Genomic DNA, 11,674 nt, shown 5'->3' with positions numbered 1-11,674 from the left:
GCACAAAGGCATAATACCCTTACCACTATGTGGTGTGGGGTATAAAAAGCTGATATGTTGGGCTTAAAAGTCGGCCTCCACCATGTGGAAGGAACTTGAAAATTTTCAAAAAAAAAATAAATAAATAAACCGTCAAAACATAACGCCCAAATAGAAACCACTGTATGGGACCTATACGAAGTCGTGGGACATATAGGTCCACGTTTTAGTATATAATGGTACCTCCCTATTGTCGGTTTTTTAATATTTTCGGTGAATAATGTCGCTTAACATTATTCTTCGGAAATATTTCAAATTTGTTATTTGAAGTTCGTAATGAATATTACAACCTATGAGAGAAAATTGTCCGTGCAAGTCCACGTCGTCGTATAATCCCCATATAACGGCACCCGATATTCGGTATTTTGTTGATTTTAGCGACATTATTCACCGGAATTGTTTCAAATTTGGTTTTTGAAATTCGTAATGGATACTACAGCCTATGTCAGAAAATTCACGTCTTCATATACCCCCATATAATGGTACCTCCTTATATTCGGTATTTTGACGATTACATTATTGACATTATTCACCGATTTTTTTCAAGTTTCTCATTTGAATATAGTAATGCTTTCTGACAAAAGTTGCCTATGCAGGTCAACGTCGTCGTATAGACCCTAATGGCTACATTCGGTATTTTTAAGATTTTAAAAGAATTTTTAACGGGTTTTATTTCTTTGAAAATTGCCAAATTCGTTCCAAATGGTGACCCAGCCGAACTTACAGCTTTTTTACTTGTTCTTTATATACCCTCCACCGTGGAAGGTATATTAACTTTGTAATTTCGCCCATATATGGTCGTCGTAAACCCCATGATGTACATATATTCATAATCAGTATACAATTCCAAGCCGATTTAGGATGCCCATCTGTCTGTTGAAATCACGATACAGCCCACATTTTGACGTAGAGCTTCAAGATTTGGTTGAACAATTTGTATTGGGTCTAGGTTAGTTGGTGTTGAAAATGAGATATATCGGTCCAAGTTTTGGTACAGTCCCGATATAACGATACCTCCCAATTTTCGGTATTTTGATGATTTTTGCCACATTTTTTCACGGATTTGTTTAAAAATTGGTATTTGTAAGTCATAATATGTTCTAGCTCGTGTGGCGAAAAATTGTGTGTATAGGTGTATTGTATGTATATGTTATATAGCCCCATATAACGGTACCTCCCAATATTCGGTATTTCGATGATTTTTGTCATATTTTTTCACAGATTTGTCTAAAAATTGATATTTGTAGTTAGTAATGGGTTCTAGCTCCCGTGGCGGAACCTATGGGTCCACGTTCAAAGTACCGAAAATTTGGAGGAACAGTATTTTTGTTTTAGCATCAAAAGATTATATCTACTCAGAACTCCAAGTGTCAAGATACACATGATTTTGTTTAAGATTGTGGTCAAAACATTCAAAATACCGAAAATCAGGAATTAACGCTATATTGGGAACATACCAAAACGTGAACTGTTCTACTTCTAATGCCAAACATACTGGGGGTAATATGAATGTCTGAGTAAAATTTCAAAACGATAAAATGCTTCCCCGAATTAATCTTCGTTTTTGAGGATTTCAACCCACTGAGCGATGTTTGTCCCTTCCTTTCTGCTTCATAATGTTTTGACTTATCAAATGTCGGATGAACCGTCTAAAAATAATTCTTCTGTATAATTTTGAAAAAAAGAAAAACGTCTAAAAATAATTCTTCTGTATATTACATATACATATTTTTTTATCGAAATATTACCACCCAACTCTATCACAAATAGTCATCAAGTAGTTAATTATTAGAGAAAAACAAGTAAGCAAAGGCTATAGTCGTGCGGGACCGACTATGTTATACCCTACAATATGTTAGAAGCCCCCTTATGTCCAAATCCATATTGGAAGATTTCGCTTTTGAAATTAGGATTTTGACAAGTGACATTTGTCGAATATTTATGGACTCCGTCGAGCTGTTAATTGTTGTAGTCCATTTTACAGCTAAATATAATCCAATGGACAACCAAAACCTTTACTCTCTTCACAGGCGTGTCGATTGGCTTCAATTGTGTGATCGGAAAAACATTTCTGTTTTTGGTTAATTTGAACCCCTAAATATTTTGCAATCATATCCAAAAGCAAGAAGCCCCTCTGTATTTCCAAATTTAGACTCATCTATATGATTTGCTTGTCTACGATATTTGGCTATATTCGTCAACGAAAACAGCATAAAAAACCAGAAGTTCGCCTTTTGTGTATTTAGGATATCGCCTGTAAGTAATGCTGATACTTCAAAATTAGTGGTCCATCGTACCCGCTGTCCTAAACTCTAACTTCATGTGAGATTTCGTGTTCTTTGGTTTCTATTTGTGACCTTTATAACGGCTGCAAAATCATTAAAATTTTTAGTTCTTAGTCCATTTCAACCCCTAATATATTGCGGACATCTTTGAAAACAGTAGGCCTAACCCTTCTGAGCCCAAACCTACCATTGTGAAAATTTTTGTGAGGATCGGACGATATTTGCAATACTTATATAAAATCCCCAGCCTGTGTTTTAAGGTGAAAAATATTACAAAATATTATAAGTCATATTGAAAAAATAGCATGCGATAAAAAATATGAAAAAATAAAAAAAAATGTCACAAATACTACAAAATTTCTATTAACATCATTATGGCATATTTTTATGCGATTTTCTTAGATTTTATACTTTTATGTTAAGAGGGAATTCTGAATTGACAAAATTTGTCAAAATCATTCCAGCCATTCTGGAGATATAAGCATTCTAGCTAATACCCCCCTTCCTTTGTATATATACATTGTATATATTTCGCTATATTATCCGATATTTTTACTATCGGCATCTACGTAACGGTCAGAATTGACCTGTTCGCCTATTTGTGATTGCGCCGGCATTAAAAATATTCGCGGTTTAATGGAAAATTTGATGTTTATTTATCACAAATGCTATGGTCTATTTCAACCACTAAAGATTACCCGATGGCCATCAAAATTGGAAGGCTGCGGCCCATTCCTAAGCTCTAGCCACATGATAACTTCCGCTTAGATTGGTCTATAATTGCGACTTGTAGAGCAACTGCAAAATCAGGTAATTTTTCAGTTTTTGGTCCATTTCAACCCCTAAATACCATGCGATCATCTCCAAAAGAAATAGGGTTCTATTCTGATGTAAACCCCAGCTCCATTTCGTGAGGATCGGGCCATAATTGCGACCTGTAGAGTGATTACAAATTAACATGGACATACGGACGGACGGACATACGTAGCTAGATCGACTCAGCTCGGCGAGCTAGGAAGATTCATATATACTTTCCTATGTGGGAAATCAATATTTCGTGGTGTTACATAATTTTTGGCCCAATCAAAGTTATAGTACCCCCAACACAAAGTGTTGTAGGGTATAAATATTGACTACGACAAGGAATATCTTATCACAATCAAATCATAACACAATTTAGTGAATGGAGATACAAAAAATTAATAATTCCGATAGCAATACACGATCATAAAACATTTACAGCAGACGTATTCACGGCAACAGCATTACGCCCTGACTACCGAAAAAGACCACCGCTTATCGACGATGATTACACCACAATGGCTTGTTTACCCATAATACCCGGACCAAGTACCCGCCGTTCGCTGTCACTCACAAAATACACATATGGCCCTCATGAGCCAACATTATTCGAAATCCTAAGTAAATAAACAACAATTGTTTCATTTTTGAAATTGTGCTCACATCCAGTCTGGCGGGTGAGGGGGAGAGTTATGGCGCATGTGCTGCTCATTGGCATTTCCCCACCACTTCCAGTTTGCGGCGAATTCGTTGTGAGAGATGACAACCACAGCTGTTGCATTGGGGTTGATGGTCGACAGTTCAATGTGTTGCATGCAACAAGTTGTAACCTGTTGTTGTGATTTATGCTTTTACTTTTCTTTTTTTGCCGGAATTGTACTCCTAGTTGGTGGCTCCAGAAAATGCGTATTGGTTTTTGGTTTGGTTGAGCGCTGACTGACAGAGTTGCTGGTTGTCTGACTGGCTGCTGCTTTTTTGGTTGGCTGACAAATTTCATTAAAAAAAGCCCCAGCCAAAATTAATCCATAAGTTTTTCCTTCTTCGGGTAATGGGTTTCAAAAATATGATGATCATCATCAACAACATAAGGACTCATGCACGAAATAAGTTCTATTTTTATGTGTGGTAAATTCCGTTCCATGTTTAGTTCGTTGTTACTTTTAATTCTTGTTTTGTTTTCTTTCTTGGATTTACACTTGTGTGTGTGTTTGCGTTTTAATGCATTTCAACAGTATTTCAAAAGAAGTTTGTTATACACTCAACATTTCATAGCCACTAGCTGGGAGAAAATAATATGTGAAGACAACAACTGTACAAAGAGTTGTCATGATAAATGCTAACAAGAAATTCATACGTGGTAAATGTGATTTAAAGAGACACCGATTTTTCTCAAATTTTAATTTCTGGCAGCATAACATCTGATGGAGGGTATACAAACATAAATAATTTAACATATGTTTTGGGAACGCCATCTAAGTTTCAGTGATAAATGTTGATATGTTAATATTTTGGGAGTGAAGCCTATCTTAGGGCGTTAAAAAAGTAATGCCCACCATTGCTGGTTTTAATTTTTGAGGATAGGTAAAAAAACTTTTACTCTAAAAATTAAGATTCAGATTTGCTTAATTTGAAATAAGTGTTTGTTTCAAATATTATAAAATAATGATAGATAAATATAAGAGATAAATGTTTCTTATTCAAAAAACCCGGAAGATTTGTTGTTTTTTTTAAGAAGCGGTTTTATTTAATGTTATCTGTTTTTCTGACATTTAGAAAGCAATAAAAATAAAATCGCACCACTTAATATATTTAGTAGACCTACAAGTAACAAACATTTATATAGAGAATATAGGTGAAGTAAGCCAGACCAACAATGATACAGGGTTGCCTATATTCGACGGACCCATCTGGCAACGCCATAACTTTTGACAGAGAAGAATGTAGCCTGCGGACAAGCCTCGTCGATTGGAATGGGCCCAAAGAGTCATCGAAATGACCGAAGATGACGAGCAATTTTGGATCAAAATTTTCATGTCCGATGAAGCCCATTTCACATTGAATGGGACCGTAAATAAGAAAAATTGCCGTTTTTACGCCAGTGAAAATCCTCAGGAGATTCAAGAAGTGCCTCTTCATGACGAAAAAGTCACAGTTTGGTCGGGCTTTAGTGCGAAAACGGTCATTGGGCCGTTTTTATTCCAAAATGAAAATGGTCATGCTGTTACCATCAATCAGGAGCGTTATCGCGACATGGTGACCAATTTTGTGATGCCAATTATTCGTCGAAAGCGTATGAGGCAGTTCTGGTTTCAACAAGACGGCGCCACCGCTCACAAGTCGCATAACAATCGATTTTATGAAGAATTTGTTTCCGGGCCGTTTGAATTCTTCTTGTGGGGATATTTGAAGTCAAAGGTTTACGTTAACAAGCCAAGGACCGTAGAAGAGCTCAAGGACAACATTCGTGAAGAAATAGCCGCTATTCCGGCCGAAATGTTGGCAAAAACGATGGAAAATGCAGCAAAAAGGGCACAATAAGTCATCAACGCCAGAGGCGGCCATTTGAGAGATATCATATTCAAAAATTGATGTAAACAAATCTACTTGGAACAAATTAAATGATTAACATTGCCAACCGCCAAATTTGATTTTTTTTCTTTGATTAAAAAAAAAAACATGGGTCCGTCGAATATGGGCAACCCTGTAGATATTTATTGCATTTATTGTCTGTGGAAATCACTCTAGCTTCCGAACGAAATGAAGTAGATTGATAAAATTTTACTCAAATGTATGTTATGTATGCAGGACTTTTGGTATTGGGCTATGTAGGTCCACGTTTTGGTATAGCCCCCATATATAATGTTGCCTCCCGATATTCGGTATTTTGATGATTTTAGCGACATTATTCACCGGAATTGTTTCAAATTTGATATTTGAAGTTCGTAATGGATGCTACAGCCTACGACAGGAGATTGTCTGAGCAGGTCCACGTCTTCGTATAGCCCCCATATAACGGTACCTCCCGATATTCGGTATTTTTATGATTTAAGCGGTATTATTCACCGGAATTGTTTCAAATTTGGTATTTGAAGTTCGTAATGGATGCTACAGCCTATGACAGTAGATCCTCTGTGCAGGTCCACGTCTTCGTATAGCCCCCATATAACGGTACCTCCCGATAGTCGGTATTTTCATGATTTTAGCGACATTATTCACCGGAATTGTTTCAAATGTACAAATTTTCTACAGACTAAAATATAAAATTATCAGTGCCGGTCCACGTTTTTTTTAAGTTTCGCATTGAATATTGTAATGGCTTATGACAAATGTTACCTATGGAGGTCCATGTCGCCGTATAGACCCTAATATAAACGCTACATTCGGCATTTTTAAGATTCTAACAGAATTTTTAACGGATTTTATTGTTTTTGAGAATTGCCAAATTCGTTCCAAATGGTGGAGGGTATTCGGCCTGGCCGAACTTACAGCTTTTTTACTTATTGGTTATGTATTTCGACCTATTCCCGGCGAAGGGCTTGCTTGAGGTGATCCGCACTTTGGTTTCTTTAGTGCCAACCTAGCTTTCTTATTTAGGCTGCTCCCATTTCTAAGCCAATCGTCCGAAAAAAAACTTATTCGTGATGGAATTCAATGGTGATGGTGTGGGCCGCTATAACAGCCGATGGTCGCTCTCCGCTCATATTAATCGAACGTGGCATCAGAATAAATGCCGAATATTATCGCGAAAAATATTCTAGAGTATGTATTAAAACATTAGGCATGCAAACATTATTTCTTATATTTTTGCTTTCATTCAATACAATTAAAAAAAATTAAAAGATTATGGCGTTTGACTTTGTTGCAGTTTTTTATTTCGCCCTGTATATGGGAGCTATAGCTATATTTGGAGCGATATTCACCAACTCTTATATATAGTATGGTATTACCATATATATAAGATATATCATTTTTTTTTAATTTATATCATTTTGAATATATTTTATGATAGCTTTTCCGTTTTAAAGATGCCTTTGCTTTTTTCGGCCTAAAAAGTATTGTTTGTTGTTGTTATTTACAGCTGTATTAGTCCAAAGTAAAGTGTTCTGTTTTTTGTCTTCTTAATTTGTTTATAATTTGGGTTGTGGCAAACTATAGTTGAATCTATAGTTAATATAAATATCGTTGACGTCGAAGAGATTTTATCACAACAAAAATGAAGTTACTCAAGTACCTGTTATTTGCGATTCTGTTGGTTTCCATTATACCGCGGGATATCCTAGCAGCTGATACGCCTCCTGGCGATACACCTCCTGGTGATACACCTCCAGCTGATACCCCTCCAGCCGATACCCCTCCTACTGATACTCCTCCTGCCGATACCCCTCCTGCCGATACTCCTCCCGCTGATACTCCACCAGCTGATACTCCTCCCGCAGGCACTTCCCCCGCTGGCACTCCACCCGCTGAAACTACCACCGCAGCTCCCGGTGGTGCTACCACTAAGAAACCCGCTACTACTACAAGGAGGCCCGCTGCCAAGCCTGCCAATAAGAGACCGGCTAATAAGAAACCAGCCAATAAAAGGCCAGTCAATAAGAAGCCTGCTAATAAGAAACCTGTTAATAAAAAACCTAAGAGGAATGCCAACAGGGTCAGAAACAGGAATAGGCAAGTTGCTAGGTCTAAGAAAGGACCTATCCAACAAAATAATAGAATGAATGTTGTTATTAGGAACTAAGGGAAGTTTAATTAAAAAAAAATACAAACAGAATAGTTGGTGGTGGTATGTTCTTACATACCCATCCAACTCCAAGTTGTCTAAAATGCCTAATACTTGGAAAATGTGGGCAAAACAATAACAATTCTAGAATTCTGAAATTGGGAATGAGGCCCGCTTGTGGGGTACTAAATGGTAAAAGATGGAGTGCAATTTGGGTTTGGGTGACGGGATGAAGCTGGAAATTGAAAAAAAAAATTACAGAAAAAAAATTAAAAATTACTTAGTGTGAATGACTGAGATGTGAATATATACTAAAAAGGTACGAAAATTATTAAATGGTACTAAACTTGGCATATGAGGAAGAGATAGAGTTTGAAATCTGTAATTTGGTATTAGGATCACTTTTTGTTAGTGATATTCATATTTTGAAAAAATCGACTAAAAAAGGTACTAAATGGTATTACATTTGGGATTTTAAAAAAGGAACATAGTTGAAAGATTACAAGGGAAATTCGAAAAGTAGGTGTAATTTAAGTAAAAAAAAAATCGCAAAATTTGGTACCCTTATGTGAAGGTATAGATGTATATTCTCAGGTCAGGTTTGGGAAGTAGGTCTGATATAATGAGGTATTTTTTTACCCTACACCACACTGCGGTAAGGGTATTATGTTCTGGTACATTTGTTTGCAACATAGAGAAGGAAGTGAGTTAGATCCACAGTTCATTTTGATGATCTGCATAGAATCACATTCTAAGTCGATTTATGCATGTTCGTCCGTCTGTCCCTCCATTCGCCTGTCCATGTATTTTTGTAAACAAAGAAGAGGTCCCAATTAGCGCTAGATCAAGATAAATTTTGCCCCAATACATTTGTTTGATCCAAGAACGAACCCTATTGAAATTGAAGATAATCGGTCGAAATTTAGATATAGCTTCCATATATATCTTCGCCAGATTTGCCTTTTACTGTGTGTCCTAATAGGATAGAATTTGGCACATGTTATCAGATTAAGGTAAGACAGATTGAGACTTCTTGGAACATTCTTGGCTTTACCCCGATCTCATTTTCAATATTTGCCGAATGGAATATTGCGATATTTTCAGCTCACGAGGCATTTTTTGGTCACTGCGACTCGAGTTTCGATCAGGTCGCTTCATTATTTTTCTAACCATTTCTGCTGATGTGTTGCTGTTTTCTTTCGTTCACTTCCTTGACGTCGGGCTACGCTACCAATATCACGGTAACGAGCGATGGTACGAGACACAAAAAATTTATTCACATTTAAATGCTGGAGTGTTTTAACGATAGCCACTTGTGGCTTTCCAGCCAAATATTAAGAAATCACACAACAACGCTTGAATTCTATCACGAATAACTTTTTTCTGGAAAATTCTCACCAAAATGCTTTTGTACGCTTGTAAACAATATAATGAATTGCCACTGGAATATTGTTAACAGCTGTCGGACGGTTTCTTAGAAATGACAGCAGTCTGAAGTTGGTTGCAGATTTTTCATCTCACTCTATAGATCCCATATATATTCAGTTTAATTTAAATATATCATTAATATTCCCAAATGAATATCGCTTATGTTCTACTAAGACTGCTGATCTGCATGTCCAATTTATGTTTTACTGCAATATATCCAATGCGTGTAAAGAAGTAGATTCCATTTCCATAATTACTATTTTTCATTCTTGCAGATTTTACTCAGTGCTTCTAACTTTTATATGACTAATTTTGCAATATTCTCTGATATTTTACTTAAATAGCATGTTTGTTGATGTTTACGGGCTTATATGAATTGTTTGGCTAGACACTTCGCAAACATATTAATAATTTATTTGTGATATATTAATTGAATGAACACGATGTATAAATATGTATATATAAACATTATATGATGTATAAACATTATGACATTATGAGTAAATTCCAGACAAATATTTGATATAATTTGGGGGACAATATTTGCCTCCGGAAGTAGACTCTTAAATATAGGTTTGTACAGGAAGTAAATATTTTTCTGCCAATATACAAATAAAGACATTTATTTATTCAAAGATTCACACCAAAAAGTACAAACTTGGTATATCGTAATATTATTATCAAACTTAGATCGAGTTCGGAGATGGGCAATATTGACCCACTACTTCCAAAACCTCCCCAAGGAAAAAATTTTCAAGAAAAAAAAAAAAACAAATATTTTAGGGCACAGAAAGAGAAAGGAAACTCCGATTTTGTTCCAACTCTGAAAATCCTAATATTTGCATCAGTGCTATTTATCTGTCCAGGTGAGAAAATTGACAATATCGTTAAACTCCATAATCACAATATTTCTATCGATACAAGATCCGTTATAAAGATACCTCCCTCACAAAGGGTCAAAGTTTGAATAACCAAGATGATTGTATTATCGAAAATAAGCAACCACCACACTACCTGCTATGAAGGTGGGATATATCGGTTAAAATATATATGTTAAAATCTTTAAAATATCTAATATCGGAAGGTGCCGATACAGGGTTGCCCATATTCGACGGACCCATCTGGCAACGCCATAACTTTTGACAGAGTTGTCACATCGCTTAATGATATACCGCGTATGAGGCAGTTCTGGTTTCAACAAGACGGCGCTCCACCGCACACAAGTCGCATAACAATCGATGGGTCCGTCGAATATGGGCAAACCTGTATATGGGGGGATATACGATATTGTGGACCTATAAAGACAATTACCTTTCAGGGGTTAAAGTGCTCACAAAGAACTCCTTGTGTGTATTTTCAGACAATACCATAGGAAAATATGGCTAAAATCATCAAAATGGGGGTACCGTTATATGGGGGACATACGATATCGTGGACCTATACTCTCTTTCAGGGGGTAAAGTACTCAAAAAACCCCTCGTGTAGCATTTCAGACAATTCCGTTGAAAAATGTGTCTAAAATCATCGAAATACCGAATATCGGAGGGTACCGTTATATGGGGGCTATACGATATCGTGGACCTATATAGATAATTCTCTTCCGAGGCATAAAGACAACTCCGTTGAAAAATTGTGGGTAAAATCATCAAAATAACGAATATCGGGGGATACCGTTATATGGGTGCTATACGATATCGTGGAACTATGTAGATTATTTTCCTCCGAGGTATAAAGTACCCACAAGGTACACCTTGTGTGGATTTTCAGATAATTTCGTTGAAAAATGTGGGCAAAATCATCAAAATACCGAATATCGGGGGTACCCTTATATGGGGGCTATACGATATCGTGGACCGATATAGCCCAACTTCGAACTTGATCTGCCTGCAGACAAAAGAGGGATCTGTGCAAAATGTTAGCTTCCTATCTTAATTCGTTTAGACTGTAGTGTGATTAAAACAGACGGACATACGGACGGACATCGCTAAATCGACATAGAATTTTATGCTGATCAAGAATATACATGCTTTGTGGCGTCCATACTATGGCGGAGGGTATAAAAAGAAAGGGAAACAAGCATCAAACTCTCTTAAAATTTCGCTCATACAAAAATGTTTACTAACACACGATCTGTTGTGAAGATGTTTTGTTTTTCAAAACCTTGAAGCGTATAACAGATCTTGTGTTGATGGACATATTGAGATATACCAAGGCTGAATGAAATCGGATGTAATTTTGCGATTTATGAACTTTATGGATATTCCAAATTTTGACCTTTATGGGGGAGGTAGCACAAGGAACGGTCCGATCTCTACCATCTTCATAACAGATCTTTTGTTAGTAGAAATAATGGGATGTGTGAAATATTAAGAGAACCGGATGCTTATTTCGGGTTTTATAA

At 36.4% G+C, this 11,674-nt stretch overlaps 1 protein-coding gene across 1 annotated transcript; it reads left to right on the top strand.

The window, feature by feature from the left end:
- Positions 1-7,338: 7,338 nt before the first annotated feature.
- Positions 7,339-9,617, top strand: LOC105262029 (salivary glue protein Sgs-3-like). The gene is made up of 2 exons (XM_011295554.1): positions 7,339-7,776; positions 9,549-9,617. The coding sequence occupies exons 1-2, from the start codon at positions 7,339-7,341 to the stop codon at positions 9,615-9,617; spliced, it is 507 nt and encodes a 168-aa protein (XP_011293856.1).
- Positions 9,618-11,674: the final 2,057 nt, after the last annotated feature.

The sequence above is a fragment of the Musca domestica genome, unplaced genomic scaffold (assembly GCF_030504385.1).
Source record: "Musca domestica strain aabys unplaced genomic scaffold, Musca_domestica.polishedcontigs.V.1.1 18, whole genome shotgun sequence".
Classification (NCBI taxonomy): Eukaryota; Metazoa; Arthropoda; class Insecta; order Diptera; family Muscidae; genus Musca; species Musca domestica.
The sequence above is the reverse complement of the archived record's forward strand: the minus strand, read 5'-3'. Positions and strand labels throughout refer to the sequence as shown.

What these genes read in the sequence shown, in the direction of transcription:
- LOC105262029 (XM_011295554.1), top strand. Translation starts at nt 7,339, where the DNA reads ATGAAGTTACTCAAGTACCTGTTATTTGCGATTCTGTTGGTTTCCATT. An exon ending in CTAAGAGGAATGCCAACAGG is followed by an intron (nt 7,777 to 9,548) that starts GTCAGAAACAGG and finishes TCATTCTTGCAG; the next exon opens with ATTTTACTCAGTGCTTCTAA.